Source organism: Hevea brasiliensis, chromosome 6 (assembly GCF_030052815.1).
Source record: "Hevea brasiliensis isolate MT/VB/25A 57/8 chromosome 6, ASM3005281v1, whole genome shotgun sequence".
Taxonomy (NCBI): domain Eukaryota; kingdom Viridiplantae; phylum Streptophyta; class Magnoliopsida; order Malpighiales; family Euphorbiaceae; genus Hevea; species Hevea brasiliensis.
Window position 1 is genome coordinate 49215895 of NC_079498.1, and position 19140 is coordinate 49235034.

A 19140-nucleotide genomic window follows, 5' to 3' on the forward strand; every position below is an offset into this window, starting at 1 on the left:
TCAAACTTTTTAAATGTCAATCTATAAATAAATTTCATATTTTTTCTTCTTAATGGGCTAAGCCTAGTATGGACTTGTACAAGAAAAAGACAAACATGATGATTCCCATTAAGTCCCAAACAAAGATTTCCGAATTTTCACATAAACAAACTTTAAAATCCAACGGACCCATCCTCCTAAATTTAACACTAACAAAAAAATAAAAATAAATATAAATATTCAGGGAAGCATTAGTCAAAAGATTCAGCAACAGCAAAGTTATTATGAAACCAATTTGTAATTAATAACCAAAAAATTGCCTGTCAAATAATTCCAATATTTTCCAATCAGTAGTTGTACAAGAGTTATACACGAGTAAGCAAGAACTACAGTTTCTTGGGGGGTTTAAAGCAACCCCCTTTACAGAACTCTCTTACCTATGTTTATAGGTATAAGAAAGGTCTCTCTTGGTATGTTTACTTGAATTGTTTCTATGATAAAATCATCTCCTTCGCCTATTTTAATCCTCCTTTCCCTTCAATCCATGCTGGCAACACTATTTAACTTGAACTAAATAATGGTAAAAACAAAAGAATGCTACCCTCTCAGACAATACTCATAAGACTAGGATGAAAATGTTAATAATTTCACTAACCATCTAGCTTCTACATGGTTCTCAACAAGTGGTAATTCTACTCCAAGTTAAACTTCAACTCTTCTGTAGAAAAGAACGTAAGCAGCTGAAGTCTTTATCTTGTCCTGACTGATTGGATGAACTTGGCTATCGTCGAAGTCATACCAGCGATCACCCCCATGCTACATCAAACAAAGACAAATATATTGATTGGACATAATGCAAAACTTTTAAACCATACCATAAATATATCTTCCTAGCTCTTTTACTTCATCGTTAGCTGATATTTCTTCATATGCAATAAAATTCAACTTCCAAAAATTAAAAAAAAAAAAAAAAAAAAAAAAAAAAGAACGTAAATATATCTGTCCTCTTCCATGACAACTAAAGTTTGAGACACAAACACATAAGAGATCCCCCTTAAATCAAGTTCCACAAGGCTCTTCCTAGTAATGAAAAGACAATAAACCACCCATGAATTTAACAACAATGTAGTTATAGAAAAATGATAAATGTTAAAAAAAAAAAAGATTATATTTGACATCTAGTTAGAATGTGAATACTGATGAAATTATCAGATTTACATTACCTATGGACTCCTACACCCAGAAAATCAACTTATTGAAAACCAAAATACTGATGATGCAAAGTATTACATGTATTAACTAAAGTATAGCAATTGGTCTGTTGTCTTCAATAATCATTATCGCATGTGATAATCATTATCGCTAAAGTTGCTAATGATACATGAAACTAAATGGTATAGTATGACCTTAGCTGGAAATAAACATGTGATAATCGTTATCACTATTCATTGGCAATTAAGAAGCCAAAACCTTCCTGATGTGATGGCCTCACATGTCTGTAGTACTGACATACCGTGGAAAGCACCACACTTCATTTACACGAAATATATTCACAAAAACCAAAAAACCAAGGATGAATCTATGTTTCTTTTTCTTCATCATTTCTTTTTTTTTTTTTCTGGAGAGCTGGAGAGGACAATTAAAATAACAATGCCATTGATGAAAGTTGAGGAAAGAAATGGTGAAAAAGATTGGGGAAAAGAAAGGAAAACACAACTTACATGGACAAAAGCAGTGTAATGCCCGCCTCCCATGCTTCCATAGTGATTACTGATAGCATAAAGCATGTAACGATGAGATGATTGGCCATTCTTGTATGAAATGTAAGCTGACAAATCTAGATCATCAACAGGGAAGTCAACATACGCCTCAAGCTTGTTCTTCATAAATCGGGTATAAGAGAACCTTTTTAGATGAATAACCAGAATCTCTGGCAGTCTCCATAGATCTAATTTTTTACTGGCTTGACGATGCTTCTTGCAACTTGGACAAAACCTAAATTACATATAACAGTACCTAACATCAAAAAAAAAATGAAGAGAACAGGCCACATTTTACAAAAGAGAAGTTTAAGGTTCCAAAAACATTGGAAAACAGAGCAATTTATTACTTCAAGAGTGCACAAATGCCTTATGTATATACAAAAGGGTGTCATATTGGATGAGGCCCCCACGTTGTGAGGGTCAGATATGCACAATGTTCCCCTTTGCAATTGCAAGGATGCTGTTTTTGCGGTTCAAACCAATGACCTCCAGGTTACAGTGGAGCACATATAACATACGGAAATAAGGAATAACATACAACTAAGGAATAACATACAACTATGCTAAATCCTGTTGCAATTTATTCAGACAAGGATGAGGAGATTATTTACGGAAATATCTTGAAAGCAATATTTAACATAAAAATATTATAAAGTACTGACAGGAACCTCAGAGCAAAAAAGGGAAACAAGATAAACTCTAATCAGGATAAATTAAATACAAAAACTACAAGAAGGAGAGGAATGATAAACTCCTGGTTTCAAAAGTTACTTGGATAATGCAATGAATGAAAAACAAATATGGAAAATCTTTTGAAAAGAAAACTATATACCCAAATAAAAATAATCAACAATAAAGTACCATATTGCCAGTTGATAAAGCATTTTAAATCTCCAAAATATCTTTCAAGTATTTCTAGCTCATTAAACATGAAATTCCTTAAAGGCAATGAATGTATGCTTACCACATGTCATCCGGTCCAAGAGGTTCCTCCTTTAAAAATGCTTCAAGACACTTGTAAAGAGAAACAGACTCCTGAGGTCTCTTTGCAAAAAAGCCAGACTTGAAAATCTCGGGTAATGAGCTAAGGAGGCGGGTGTCATATTTCTTAATCTGTTTTTCTGGCCAACTTACAAGAACATTAAACCGTTTGGGCATTCCTGTTACTGGGACTGGCTCATTTATTATGATCTTGGAGTCCTTAACTGTTCCCTTCTCGTCAGTTATATAAAACTTCAGTTCAGAATCTGAGGGAGAGTTGGCCCCTTCTACACTGAAGAGATTTGCATTTCCTCCTAAAGCAGAATCATTGTTATCCTCCATTCCTGTAGCATCTTCAACAGCGGTGCTCTTACAGGTATCACTACTGCCCAAGGTATCATCAGCAGCTAATCGAAATGGAGTAAGCAACTTTAGATATAAATTATGGATGTCAGATCCAATGACAAAATTATGGACTGGTCCTAGAAGTGGAATTCCAAATGCTTTCCAACTTGAAGTAAGTTTCCCATGGATGTACTGCCTGATATTATACAATCAATTAGAGGAAAAGAAAAGGCATTCCAAGGACACCATTAAACTAAATAACAAAACTTACTCCTCCATATGCTGATGCATAAACACAGCCAAAGGCACATTGTCCAACTCTTTCTTTAACCGATAAGCAACGAGACGGTCACCATCTCTAATTAATGATAAGGAATCAGCTGGTTCTTCCAAATATCGTATAATGCGGTTATTGTAAACCTGTATAGGGCTATATAGCTTCAGTCATCAAAATAAAATGATTGTGAACACATGCAAATATAACTAATCCAACAGAATTAGATATTATAAATATTGAAAAGTACCTCAGCCAACAGTAGGGTCTCATCAACCCCTAAAGAACAAACAATGCTTAGAGCCTTATTAAGATCTTCACATTTTCCATGCTTTGGCACAGAAATGGTATATGGAGATGGCTGACTACTTCCATCAGCACTCACAACTGTCAAAGTCATAGTCCGTCTATTCGTTGAAGGTAGAGGTAGCGATAAGTACATGAATGGATCAAATGTAACAGATACCTTCTTACAAACAGGACAAACTAATGTTGATTTATATTGACCCTGAAATCAAAATTAAGCATGATGTGTAAGGTCAGGTGGACCAACAGATTATCATGATCCAAAAACCACCAATTAACTCAGTTCAATAACAACATTAAGGCAGATATCTAGGACCATAAATATAGTAGATTCAGATCAATGAAGGATATATCAAAATCCATTTGAACATAAAATTCCAAATAAACCTCAAATCAAGTTGTGTTAATCTAAACATCTCAGTCAGATCAATCAACCTAAGAATAGAACCGAAATCCTAATCTATGGAAAGCTCAGTGGGAATAGCAATTCAGTAAAAAAGGGAAACATAAATGATAAAATCAAACTCCCATACTTGATACAGCAGGGCAAACTATGAAAGAAATATAGAAAACAGAAAGCATACTTGGCAGACATCGACAATAATAGAGTCATTGCGAGCCACATGATTCCGCCAATACTCATCAGCAACTTCTTCATCTGGTCTACTATCTCCATCCTTGGCTTCTACATAAGGTTTACATTTTACACGATTGAGATCCTCATGAAGTCCATCCAACAAGAAAGCAAGGAGCTCCTATATCAAAAGATCCACCAAATCCATAATAATAGATATACTAATGACTAAATTTACAGGACAACCCTCACATAGAGAGAGAGCAAAATGCATCTTTTAGAGCAAGAGAACTTAGCAGACCTGAGAATCATGTTGATTAAAGCCACTGAATTGAGGCGCAAATCGAGCAAGCTTTGACTTGAACATTCTTGGTGCAACTGGACTTGCTCCAGGAGCCCATAATTTCCTTAACAAATCCCCAAAAGCTAAGGCAATCTCACCCTGGAGAAGACAACTAGCTATTAATAGACTAAATGGGACAACAGATTCTCTATATAACAGCATAAAACTTCAAACAAGAAACATGTTAACACTGAAAAGAAAAAAATATATTGTAAATAAAAAATCATTTAAGAGATTTAGAATCTGATAACCTACATCCATGCCCAATGGGTTGTCATGATTTATTTCTCTACCATAATCTCCAAGAAAATAGTCTACAAGCTTTGGTGTATGTGCTAAGCACTGAATGGCACTATTCATGAAACAAGTATTTCCAAGATTCTGCAATCCTGTCAATCCCAAAGAGCCAGCTTCTCCAGATTTTCCAAAGGAAGCTGAAGAATTACTACGAAAAAAACCATTGCTGATGTTGCCAGCACTTCCATTCACCATAAATGATGTTCCAGAAGAATGTGTCCCATTAGAAATTTGTAAAGCAGCATCATCCTTTTTCCCTTCTCTGCATTTCATGTTATCAGATAGCCCATAAACTTGTAACTCCAGGAGAATCTGTACACAAAATAGGAATTGTGAGAAAGAATTAGCTAACATAAATCAAAATAGTGTACAATCACCAAAACATATTAGTTCATGGACCACAAAAGATTATAAGCAGATAATCCAATTGAGATCAATATGAAGTCGAAAGGAATACAGTGGAATATAATATTCATTCAAAATGTAAAAGATTGGGAGTTTTACTCATTTAATGCATTTTCTAGTCATCAATTGTATGTGACAGGCCAGGACAGACTTCAATATGTTTATATGTTGGCTAGCTACTACAATATTCTATATTGTGTAAATGAGTCAAGCTGCTTGCAAGCTACTCAAACTAGAGACCCAATATATTTCAATTTGACTTCACTCTAATCAAGCTGAGATCATTTTTGAGTAATTCAAGTAACAAGTCAAGCCAAGTTCAAATTACAATACTCAACTTGAGAAGCTTGCAAGCCTAGTTGAATTTTTTATTTTTTATATAATTTTAAATGTCTTATATCATATATCAAAATAATAACTTATGGCATTCACCAATTTTTTATTTTACCCTAAATATTTAAACTAAAAAGGCTAATTTGAACTTGAAGTCAAGCTTACTTGAATTTGTTTCAGTTTTAATTCGAAATCAGTTAAAAAATTGAATTTTTAACACTAATTGAGTCAAGTCAAACTCAAGTATCAAGTAACATATTAAGGCAAGCTTAATTATTTAAAATTAAATTTGATCAAGTTCAAGTTGAGTTTCAAGCCTTGAGGTGTTTTAGTTGAGTAAAGTTCCAATATTGAATTGTATTGATTTGACTAGGCTCAATTAAACACTAATATAATGTTCATTTTACATTGGTTGCTAAACAACCATGTACGTATCCATTATAAAATTGTTATGACAAGCTGGGACATCCAAAAAGCTTCCTTTCTTGGTGGATCCCAAATATGCATTGCAGTACAACTTAAGAGAATTTGATTATTACAAAATCGAGTTCCTTGAGTAGGTGCTATATGCTAAAAAAAGGTGGGAAGTTGTTCAGCACTTGGGTTACATCAAAACATTTAATGAAATGTTAACTTCTTTGTAAGGAGTATCTAGCAGGAGGAAAGATATAGCATTGAGTAAGTTTCCAAATTTGTGGAGAGAAGAAACTAGAGCTTTTAATTGGATTGAGAGATACAATCAGGTAAAATCTGGTATTTTGAGAAGATGTCATAGTTCTTGTCTAGGGCAATTAGACAATTCCACCCACATCAACGGGTTCCCAACCCAAATCCACCCCTCTGCCTCTCTTATTTCTTGTCTTCAGCAACTTTTCAGGTTCTTTATTTTAGTAAGGGATAGTTACAAAATTAACCCAACTTATGAGTAACTTTCAAAATAAAGCCTATAACAAAAATAGCAACAACTGAAACTCCAATCTTTCAACAAACCTTTCAATTTGAGAGTTCAAAATCAATAGTTCAATTTATTTTGTTGCTTTTTTAAGGGTTAATCACATTTGATAATTATTTATTGGTTTAAAAATTTCAAAAAATTAAATTCAAATGAAAATTAAAAGTAATAAAAAAAATTAGAAACAGTTTAAAACATTAGTTAAACAGTAAAAATATTAAAACAAACTTTAAAAAACAACAGTTATTTATTTTTCAATTCATTTTACAGTTTTAACTAATATTTACTTATTTATGATATTTTATTTCAAATTTTTTTCAATCAATGAATGATTTCAAGTGTTATTTATCATGTTAAAATAAATAGAATTCTTATATTGAAAGGGTTTTGAAAATATTGGAGTTTAAATTGTAACAACTTTTAGTTAGGTTAGGATTAATTTTGTAATTACTCCTTCAATTTATTGCACTAGGAGTTATTTTTTATTCTGACAGTTATTTTATATTTTGACCCCTTCTTACAAGGTAAAAATGCTAAATTTCTGTAAACAACCTGAATTACACTATAAAAGAAGAGACTGACCCTGGCCGAGTAGATGGAGCAGCTGTAAGTTGCCATGATTAGAGCCAAGCCTTATCAATAACACAATGGTTTTATTGTCCGCAAGTACTCCTGAACCCATTTCAGTGAACATACTTATAGAATGGTAAAACGCTAACTTATATCCAAGTGAACACATTACATTTTCTATGTAAAGCCCAAAGCTTGCAATCAGGCACCAATTCATCAGTTCAACCAACTGGACAGGCTAAGATTATATCCAGGAACAATTAAAAAAATTTAAATTGACATTCCACAAATTGCAAATGCATGGTCTGATCTAATAACAGCCCATATTAGATTTTTTATGCACCCACACGAGCCACACCATGACATTCTAACATTTTTACCATAACTTTGGAACTATTTTATCAATGATGCAACTGACTTCAAACTTGCAACATTTGTTTACTGTCTCTCCACTGAAAAATTAAGAATCTTAACTGTTAAACTCATTTATGGTGAATAATAGACATATAAATCAAAGTAATGTAGAACAAAGTAAAGAAGAATAAAGAACTAAGGAAAATTAAGGACCAATCCTTGAAAAGAGAACTAATTCTCAACAATTTTATTAATCTCAATAATAATCATATTCTAAAATTACTGAATGATAGAAAATTAGCTCTATTGATAGAGTTTACAACCCTAATCAAATTAGGAATAGAAATCCTATTTTAACTCTAATTAGGAATATTATATAAGATAAATTAGAAAATAATAGAGCTAATAATAATAAAAATTCCTAAACAATAAAAACTGTTTAAATTTCCTAATTCTATGATAAATAAAATTCCTAAATAAAATTCTGAACTTCCTATTCTGCATTATTCTCTCCTCGTTGGAAAAAAACTCGGACTCGAGTCTTGAAATGCTAAAGGATCACAAACCATATGTGAAGAACACACAGTATGTTCTTCTTGAATGGTAGGAACAAAATTGACTTTAAGAAGCTTGCACTTTTTTTTATATTCTTGGAAACATCTGGACAGATAAAATCAATTAAAATAATAGTTGAAATTCCCTTTAACTCAATAGGATCTTCAGTTTTCATTGATGTCTCCATAGAATTTTCTTCATTTCCTAATATATCCTCCTCAAGCTTTGCTTGTGCAGTTTTATCAACTTTTTGCTCTGGAGTAGGCTCTTCAACATTTGAATGATCAAGAGCCGATTCTTCGAATTCTTCAATTTCATGCTCTTCAAGCTTAGTTTCTCCAGATTGCTCTTTTTGTTCTTCATTCTTATCTCCAAGCTGCTCTTTGAATTCTTCTTGTTGTTCATCTTCTACGTCAAGCTTCTTTCCTTGACTTACAATTTGAATTTATTCTTTAAGTTCTTGCAAAGCTACTGATAATTCATTAAGCTCTAATTTTGATAACTTATTAAGCTTTACTTTTGAGAACTTATCAAGCTGTGCATTCAATTCTTTCACACTTGACATCACAAGTTCTTTCTTGCATTCTTCAAGCTCTCTTTCTTTGACTTGGAAGAATTGTTGTAAATATTTATATTCCCTTTCTTTATCTAGTAAAATCAATTTGACCTCTTGATATTCACCACGTAAGAAAGAACACTTTTCACGATCACCTTTATAACTATAATTGTTTATCCAATGACCTAAGGATAGTAATTGACCCCTATGAAATTCAATGTCATAATTAATTTCTTCGAGAACATTTTGGTAGTAATTGATCTCCTCTTCTAGTCTCGCAATGTAAGTTTCCATGTTATTCAAATTAAGTAAACATACCTCACTTGAAAGAAACTAAAAATTCAGTTTTGAGGAGTGGTTTTTGCTGAAACAAACTTCAAATCAGATGCAAGACGTCGAAGTTGGTAAGGAAAGAAACTGTTGAAATTTGCTAACATGGCAGGAATGTGACGTGATAGGTGATCTAGTGCTGCGTGGCTAATGATGTGGCAATCATGTAGTAGACTGATGTGACGATAAGGAGATGCTAGATCTGGTATAGAAAGCTCAAAATAAACTTGGGTCAGATTGAATTACAAATCTGAAATCCAATAGATCACTTGACCCAACCAGACGAATTCTTGCAGCTGGAGAGTCGGACGGCGATTCCAACAACGGAAAGCAGAAGATCGGTAGCTGGAGAAGGGCTTGGGAGGTTCAGATGGCCATAAAATCTGAAATTCTGACGGGTTTGATATTCGGGTCGAAATCCGATCCGGTCAAATCAGGCGTTCCAGGTGACGTCTAACTACTGAAAACCTTAGGGGAGGGTCGCCTGATGCCAACGAGTATTGTGCCTTTGATGGCAAGGCTGCCTGTTAGCTGAACGACAGTGGGTGAGAGGAGAAGGTGTTGTCAGCAATGCTTCTATGTTCTTTTTGAAGGCTTTGTTTCTGTACTTTTGATTTTTTTTTTTTTAAATCAGTAAACTAAAGGCAAAAATTTAACAAAGGTAAATGGAAATTTGGGATGACACAGTGGAAGGTGGGATTTTAGAAAGCAAGAACACAAGTTTGAAGGCTTCAAAGTTCACGGAAGCTAAAGAAATTTTGATTGATTTTGGGCTTTGATACCAAAATTGATGTAGAACAAAATAAAAAAGAATAAAGAACTAGGAGAAATCAAGGACTAATCCTTAAAAAGAGAACTAATTCTCAACAATTTTATTAATCTCAATAATAATCATATTCTAAAACTACTGAATGATAGAAAATTAGCCCTATTTATAGAGCTTACAATCCTAGTCATATTAGGCATAAAAACCCTAATTCAACTCTAATTAAGAATACTATATAAGATAAATTAGGAAATAGTAGACCTAATAATAATAAAATTCTTAAACAACAAAAATCTTTAAATTTCCTAATTCTATAATAATTAAAATTTCTAAATAAAATTCCAAACTTCCTATTCTGCATTACACAGAGAATTTCTCAAAAGTTAATGAGAGGTATTTCTTGCTACCAATTTCTTGATATATTTCTTTTACCACAGTGAAGCAACGATTGTTATGAAGGCTTGAAACGGCCACTCACCAATATCCTGCCCAAAACTTTGAGTTGTTTAAAATGGAACTTACACCATTTCCTCTCTCCTGGGAAATGAAATTTGAACCTAGGTCTGGTAAATTTAACCACTTCACCAATATCTTTGCACACAGTAACTTCAGAATCAACAGGTGGAATATGACATAATTAATTTTCTACTTACCAATAAGGAATCCTTATCAAATATCTATGAGACTTTAAAATGGTCTGAAAGGTCAAACATCATAATCCATGGATTGGTTTGTGCAGATGATACAAATGCCATGGGTATTGTTGGGAATAATAGTTAGTACGTCTCTTGTATTCCCCATTAAAACAAACTTCAAAATTGTATGACAGATTAACAGAAGCAGCAGTCTGATATGATAGTCTTCAATTTCAAATAGTAAAGCAAGAAGAATAAAATTTTTATTTTTCATCCAAAAAACCAACATATACATGGGTTCTAAAGCCCAGTTTTAGTGAATTATAAAGCAAGACTGTGTCAGGTCTTAGTGAGTTATAGACCCACTAGGCTTCTAATCTGAACTTAACAAAATCAAGCATATCATCATAGTAATTATGGAGAAAACCAAAGAGTCCACTGCTTACCTCCTGATCCAACAGCCGCTGACAGTCTTTTGGGAATTTGCTTTTGTCGTTCATAAAAAATTGGGTTGTTTGCCCAGAAAAGTCCCAGATGTGTAACTGTGAAACAGTAGAAGTTTGAAAGTCATTTTTTACTAGCCAACAAATAATCACTACATCCATTGGACAAAAGTTTAGCTCACCATCTCAGAATCAGCACTGAAAATCTTGCAGGCTCTTCTGAAAAGCTCGGTTGAATTGTCCTGAAAATTGTATGTTTAGTAAGTGGTAACACAACTAACACCTGAGATCAACTCAAAGCATAAAATATATGCAGTTTCTTAAGTTTAGATTCCACACATGCTGGGCATTTATCCACCACAGCAACACTAATACAAGAGTATTCCTTAATACATCACACACAATTTCTTACTGAACCAAACAGAAACATATGAAAGTGAGAGAATAATGAAATATTATTTTGCATTCATTCAAAATGGGGAAGTTTATATGCTAATAAGCAATGTTCTTACAGTGTATCAAATCATATTTGATTTGGCATGCTTAAAGGCCCACATATTTCACTGAGTAACTTCTTGCATAATAACTTAAAAGTCCATTGACTTAAAACCAAAGACAGATATTTATGGGAAACTCAAAGCTTCTACTACCTACATACAAAGGTTTGGGAGTGACTTCTTGCACTATAAGTCTATTGACTTAAAATCAAAGACTGACATTTTATGGGAAACTCACAACTTATACTTCCTTTCCACAAAGGTTTGAAGGTGTTTGCCCATTGTGGTTGATGGGGAGATTGTTATCACTAGGAGGCAAGGGTTAAAGTCAAGGAAGATTAGATATCCAAGATCCTTTTCGATCTCTCTCCTTTTGAAAGCTAGGGATCAGGGTCTTTAATTGTTTACATTATTACATATGTCTGCGGTCCTAATTGGCACAGGTTTGTTATTTTAAGATATTTTCATATTTATGCTTCTGTGCTGTACAATGGTGTCTAAATGGGATTTTAAGTTATCAGGTATTTTAATGACAAAATTTAAAGATCTCAAATTACTTCTAGCAGGAGATATTTGATAATTGTATTATAGAATAAAACCGGTCACCATCAGATATTCCTTTGTCCAATCTCAATTTCCATGATCTATTTCAGGAGAATGTTTGTGTCCTCTCTTGAAAATAGTTTTTTTTCCTAGTAAGTGAGAAAATGCTTCTCTGAATTTGGTTCCTGATGCTTTTCCATATTTGAATCAAGAGGCATTTTTTCCTCCCATATCAAATTTCACTATTCCCTTGGGATCCAAATCAGTTGCTGTCAGGTCCTACTTCTTAGAAAGAATTTGGTGACAAAGTGACGACTAGTGTGTCTGATCAAGTGATGGGAGGGTTTAATTAGATCTTCCCTTCAACACAATAAGAGGGCTTTACTTCATTAGTTTTATTTTTTTTAGTTAACTTTTCCAAGTTCTTTTGTTATTTCTCTTATTTCTTCATTAATAAAATATTTATCTTGTTTGAGAACAAGGCTTGAATGTTAAGGATTGAGAACTTCATGTTGAGAAGTAAATGTTCTGCAGGACATTGATGAGTTTAAGAGAATGAAGCAAAGGAGAAAAAAAAATGCTTTTTGAGGCTCAGATTGATAAAGCAATCCCAAGGGATCAGATGAGATGGTAATTGTATTGTAGGGAAGTGGGGTAGAGCCTAGAGGACCTGGATCACCTATACCAGAAGGCACCAGAAGGATCTGCAGCAGTATGAGAATTCAAATGGTTCTCTGGAAGTTATCCAGCTACGAGCTGATAAGGTGGAGAAATTTCTGAAAGGCCATGTGATCACGGCAACTGAATCTTCTATAAAAAGGGAGCATGAGCATAGGGAAGGCATGTAGTTGAGTTATATTTCCAGCTATTCAATAGCTCAGGGACTTAGAGATAATCTGTGGTAGTTTTTCTTTTTGCTGTATTGGATTTATACAATTTTCTTAATAAAATTATGCTCTTCCTTTCTCTTCCATCAGTTCTTTTTCTTCTTCTGTTTCTGCAATTTCCTTTATTTGACAGTAGGATTCCTTACTTTATCAGTAAAAAAAGACTATGCTAAAATGAAGAAGCACCAATATAAATATTAGGTTGTTTCATAGGGACGTAACTCACTAGTGGTAGGACATGGGAGGAAGAGTTCCATAAGAAATTTGGGATCGAGAGAAAAGATTAATATGATTCTTCCATTAATTGAGGGTGAGATTATAAGTTTTTATAGGGATCTAAATATAGAGGAGGTAGGTTTAAAATCCAGGACTGAGTGTTTCGATTTGCATTATTTCTGATGAAAAATAAATTGATTAGCAAGGCCTTTCGAAGTGGAGAAGGTGAGGAAGAAGGAAGACAGCTCCATAGATGAAGATAAATGAAGCCCCTAATCTAGATAGTTTTACAATGGCTTTTCTTTTTTTCCCTTTTCCCTAGCATTTTTAGGAATAGTTCTGGAGTATTATGCCAATGGGATAGTTAAAAAGAGTGCGAATTTAAATTTTTTTGCTCTAGTTTCTATTAAAGATGCTCCATTAAGTTTCTTGTAATTTAAACAAATTAGCCTGGTCACTACATAATAAGATTCTAACTGAGATGTATCATTTCTAGTTCTCAAACAGCTTCAAAGCAGATAATACAAAATTTAGATGTATAATTGGTGGCTGGTTATGTACTTATGTTGTAAAGGTGCATGTAGGAGGAGAAGGAGGGGGAATAAATGGGTTGTTTGAAAATTGAATTTTGAGAAGGGTTACAATAAGGTCATGGGCAGGCATGGTTTCAGTGATAGGTGATGCTTACTTGGAGTTGTATGACTTCTTATGTGCTATTGCCAAAGGGGAACCTAGGTCTTGCTTTAGGTGATCAAGAGTCTAGCATCAACACAATCCTTTCTCCCATATTTTGTTCAGTCTCATTGTCAAGTTTTGAATAGAATAGAGATAGGTGAGTAAGGAAGTGGAGAGGTAACGTGTGCAAGGACTTCTTGTAGGCACTAAGAAAGGTGTTATGCATTATCTATAATTTGCACATGCAACATGTTTTCTTGTTTCTGGTCTAATGATGAACTTATCTAAGACAGGAAGAGCTTGCAGCCTAGATGGTATCCCTGTAGAAGTATTTAAGTGCCTTAAGGAGGTTGGAGTAGCTTGGCTAACCAAACAATTCAATGGCATACTAAAAAAAGATGTCAAACAAGTGGAGGAAGAGCACTTTGATTCCTATATTTAAGAACAAAGGAGACATCCAAAGTAGTACAAACTAACAAAGCATTAAATTGGTGAGTCACATGACGAAACTATGAGAAAGAGTGATTGAATGCAAACTTGGGAACACCATTGAGGTATCAAAAAATTAGTTTGGCTTTATTTCTAGCAGATCTACAACAAAGCCCTTCTTTCTACTAAGAAGATTAATGAAAATTTATAGGGAGAGGAAGAATGATCTTCACATGGCATTCATTGACCTAGAAAAGGCCCATGATAGAGTATCAAGTTAAGTTCTCTAGTTGGTACTAAAGAAGAAAGGAGTCAATTTCAAATATATAAATGTTATTAAGGACATGTATGAGGAGACTTTTACAAGTGTGAGAACAATGGGAGGCAATATGGACGAGTTTCCCATAACAATGGGTTTACATAAGGGATCGTCTTTGAGTTCATACATGTTTGCTTTAGTTATGGATGAGTTAACCAATCATATTCCAGATGATGTCCCTGGTGCTTATTTGCAGATAATATTGTCTTAGTGAATGAAAGTAGTGAAAAAGTTAATCAAAAATTGGAGTTATGGAGAAGGTCTCTTGAGAGTAATATTTTAGGCTAAGTGGAAGTAAGAGGGTTTGTCTTAGCATGTAAATTGGTCAAACTAGCTTCTAAATTGTTAAAAAAAAAAAAAAAGGTTTATATATTTGTTTATAACATTTTTTAAGATTATAAGGTGAAATTATAAGCTAATATAAGTTGAGGGAGACCAGGCAGTGGCAAATGCATAAGGAATTGACCCTTTTTTTTTAAATATTCTTTTTTTATATATATACATCCCTCATAAATTTAATTTGATAGAATTTAAAATTATTTTATATAAAAAATCATGTTGCGTATTCAATAATTTATTTACTTATAAAATTCTAATATGATTTTTTCAATGATAAACTTTATTAAAACAAACTGGTATATTTATACATGTGATAAATTAATAAATGATTTTTAGTTACTTAAATAGAGATGTGTATTTGTCATTTGATAGCATTAATAATAATAATAATTTATAATTTTCAAGGTATTAGTTTCATTGAGTCTAATTATAAAATATTAATATTATATTTTTATATTTTTTATAATATCTTATTATTTATTTTTTATATGTTCACCGTGGGAAAAAAAAAATCTAGATCCACCACTAGGATCAACTTTTCATTTTGGTACTTACACACTTTATACTTATAAACTAGTTTGATTAAGTATTTTACCATACTACCCTCATTTAATATTTAAAATTTCACAACATATTTCATTTAACATCCTTTATAGTAATTTTAACAATAAATATGTTTATAAGTTATTTTTTTACTAAATATGTTAGTTACTTGTCAACTACTTATAAGCACTTTAATGAAACACATAACTGCTTAAAATTTTAAATTCTTATAAGCTTATATTCCCTTATAAACACGAAGCTAATTTTCATAAGTTAAGCTAAACACCCTCTAAGACAAAATATATGCATTGTGAGTTTAGAAGGAATAGAGGGGAGGCTCAATTAGATGGAGTTTTAGTGTCAAAATATAACTAATTCAAGTATTTAGGTTTTATCATTCAAAACAACGAAGCAATAAATGAGAATGTAATTCATGGAATTAATATAGGATAAATGAAGTGGAGGAACGCGACGAATATGTTATGCGACTATAAGATCCCTGACAAAGTGAAAGGTAAGGTTTATATAACATCTAATGTACAACATATCCACAAGATGAGTATAGTAGAAATGCAAATATTACAATGGATGTCTAGCCTTATGATGATGGATAAGATTTGGTCTGACCACATCTGGCACATAGTGCACATAGCACATATTGGGGATAAAGTGAGAGAATGTCAATTAAAATTGTTTAGTCCTGTCCAACATAGAGAATCAAATACTTTAGTATGAAAATGTGATAAATTAGTGGTGAAAGAAATAAGAATGAAAATAGAGAGACCTAAAATAACGTAGAGGAAAGTAATGTCAAAAGACTTATGATTTTTGAATATTGATGTGGTCAAACAAAGCTGAATGGCGAAAAATGATCCATATAACCTTTGGAGTCACTAGGAGGAGGGCGAAAGAGATGAAGGCTTTCAATGATGCATCATAATTGCAATGTTTTGGTGCATCTAGGTAAATAGAAATGCAAGTTTTTTCAAAAGATTAACATAGATTCGTGCAGTTGTCTAGGAAAGAATGGTGTTTCTAGTTTCTCTATGACATTAGAAAGAATTACTAAAAGTTCTTACCTTGACCAATAAACTTCCTGATAAACAATCAAAAATGAATATCTTATCATATGCAAGATTCATTGTGCAAAAATGACTTCTCATTCCAGACTAGTTAATCAAAATAATAGCAACATATAGCTATAACAGAATTGCATGCCTTATGAAACTGAAAAGTGGAAAGCATGGATCAGCAAATGAATAGACCTTTTTGCTAATTTTTACACCTAACGAATTCACTTCCCGCTGCACAGAAAGCCTCAGTTGTAAAGGGTAGACATCCGACATATCATCTCCTGCAGCAGAAATGGTTTTGCCACACTTGGATGCAACTTTGGCATCACTATGCCTGAACAGGAAACAACAATAGAAATTATACTAAGCAATTCTCATTACTTGGGCAACAGAAGAAAAAATAAAACCACATACAGTTATCAATAGATTCATCACTACCAGTGCACATAACAATATTTGCAAGTAATTGTCATATCATCTTCTGAATGTAACATGTATAGGATTATTCAACGTTAGGAAGTCTTCATGCTCAGCAAATGTACCTCAGTTACCAAAATCCATAAAGATCATACATTTAATTATTTGCTAATTGAAAGTCCATGCAAAGCACAAGTTCAATAAACAGAAAGTCTTCTTAAAGGCTTATTATAGAGAAACCAGAATCCAGTCCTGAAACACAATGTTTTTCACATCAATCCCAACAATTCTTGCAGAATATAAGGAAATTACCAATCTAAAACGCTCACCATTTGAGTGCCTTCAACCACATTTCCCCCGAGACCAATGCAAAGTCTCGTCCTGAGACACCTACTTCGTCATTTTCACCGTTGGGCAAAGATTCCTCTTCTCTCCTCAAATTCAATACAAGATCCGAGTTGAATATGTTGTTGATGAGCTTCATAGGACCCGCATAGGAAGAACCTGAAGTTCCCTTGTACAGAACCCCTCTATTCCCATCGGATTCATCTGATATCGATGAATCTTGCGCATCCTTCCACCACCTAAAAGCCCAATTCGCAAATTCAATTAAATTAAAATATGCAGTCGCACCCATGTCGCATCACATTCAAAAAAAGCAAAAGAAAAATCTTTCTATGAGTATTCTCTGCTTGGATGCTGAGAAATCACAGCTAGAAAGAAAACAAGAGCAATGAATTTTCAAATATTCCAAAATACACACATTTCATATGTTCAAATTCAATTCCCATCCCATTTCTCAAAATTTCGTTCTTCTAATCCTTGATCTCACATTTCTAAGCAATTGAATTGAACCTCCCCATGACACAAATTACAATGAACAAAAAAAAGGAGCTCTACAGTTATTCAAAGGTTCAGATTTGAAAGAGAATGCAAACAAGAGAAAGCAAAGAAATGGGCAGAAAATGCAGAGACCTGAAAGGTACGAAATAGATTCCCCGTTCATTGTCGGAGTTGGAGGGTCGCTGGGTTGAATCAGATAGATCTTCGTGTAGACCGTTCTCCATTGTAGAAAGAGAGAGTGTGGGTTTGAGAGAGAGAACTTAGAAAATGCAGATCATTTTGGGCATGAAACAGAAAGAGGCAGAGACAGAGACGTGAGTTTCCTTTATCTGTGAAGAGAATTCAAGGAGGGAATTTAAATAAATATATTTATATATCATTTATATATTTTCCTTATTATTGAAATAAATATTTAATTTTTTGCTTATGTAGAAAAAGAAATTGAAAAAAAAACGTAGAGGGACAAGATTTGTTATTTTTTTATTAAAATTTTTTTTTACCATTTAAGGACAGTTCTGGTTTGATTCAAGTCTGTCTAGCAATTAGAATTGAACCCAATGAAAATTTTGATATAATTTCAATTGATTTTTTAGTGTTTCGATTCCAGTTCAAGATGCTTCGATTTTGGTTTGGAAATAATTTATACTATTTTTTAAAAAAGTTATATTTAAATTAGTAATTAAATTTTAAATTAAATTATTAATATATAATACATCATATAATATATTTTTTAACTATTTCTAAATTATATAATTTTTAATTATAAAATATATATATAATTTAATATTAAATATATTATATAATATAATTATATAAGTATATCATCTATTATATATTTTAAATATTTATTAATTATATAATATTTAATTATAAAATAAAAATATAATTATAAATTAACATGTATAAAAATATATTTATAATTAAAAATTATAATATAATTTAACGTATTTATAACTAAAATTATTAAAAATATATAAAAAAATAAAATATAATATTATATTACATTTAGTTTATAATTATATTTATATAATTATATATTAAAAATATATAATACTCTAAAAAATATAAAATAAATATATATATATAAGTTTGATTCCCAATTCGATTTTGATTCAGTACAATTCTGATTTGCTTTCGGTAAAATTTCAATTCAGATTTTAATAAAGAACTATGATCAAACCAAAATAATACAATAATTTTGATTCAATAAAGAATCCAAAGAATCATAAACTTAGCGATTAGAGAATTAATTAAATCAATTAAATTATAATAAAATATTCTTTGATTTAATTAAATTATATTTTACCTCACTTAATTAATAAAAAGATAGAGGATAAAATGATTTTAGAAAATTGTTAAAATAATTATTATGTTTAATAAAATAAAGGTAAAATTAAAAAAAAATTATTAATTAACTTCTTAATTTTTTTAAATGATAAATAAATTTAAATAAAATAAAATTTAAAAATAATATATAAAAATAAATGAGAAGAGTATTAATTAAAAAGCATTTATTTAATTAATAAAATTTAATTTATTAATATTATAAATTTTAATTTATTAATATTGAAATTGTTTTAAGACTTTAAATTATTGAA

The 19140-nt window shown here is 32.0% G+C and overlaps 1 protein-coding gene across 2 annotated transcripts; it reads right to left on the reverse strand.

The window, feature by feature from the left end:
* Positions 1–258: 258 nt before the first annotated feature.
* On the reverse strand, positions 259–17891 carry LOC110655635 (ubiquitin carboxyl-terminal hydrolase 8). 2 transcript variants are annotated; one of them, XM_021812031.2, is made up of 13 exons: positions 17675–17890; positions 17029–17283; positions 16475–16616; positions 10944–11003; positions 10765–10860; positions 4821–5174; positions 4524–4664; positions 4233–4403; positions 3593–3850; positions 3340–3488; positions 2707–3264; positions 1701–1974; positions 259–795 (listed from the first exon to the last, which is right to left on the reverse strand). In XM_021812031.2, exons 1-13 carry the CDS (start codon positions 17764–17766, stop codon positions 682–684), a joined length of 2664 nt encoding a protein of 887 aa, XP_021667723.2. In that variant the 5' UTR covers positions 17767–17890; the 3' UTR covers positions 259–681. The 2 variants fall into 2 exon arrangements, with proteins under 2 accessions (XP_021667723.2, XP_021667726.2); XM_021812034.2 differs by lacking the exon at positions 259–795 and having other exon boundaries at positions 1850–1995; positions 17675–17891.
* Between the last annotated feature and the right edge of the window lie 1249 nt (positions 17892–19140).

Bases quoted from the DNA above. Each gene is read 5' to 3' on its own strand.
- LOC110655635 (XM_021812031.2), bottom strand. From the start codon at position 17,766: ATGGAGAACGGTCTACACGAAGATCTATCTGATTCAACCCAGCGACCC. The intron at 16,617-17,028 runs GTGAGCGTTTTA...TTTCCTGTTCAG, and splicing joins TGGTTGAAGGCACTCAAATG to GCATAGTGATGCCAAAGTTG. The intron at 5,175-10,764 runs GTAAGCAGTGGA...TTTTGTGTACAG, and splicing joins AGCGGCTGTTGGATCAGGAG to ATTCTCCTGGAGTTACAAGT.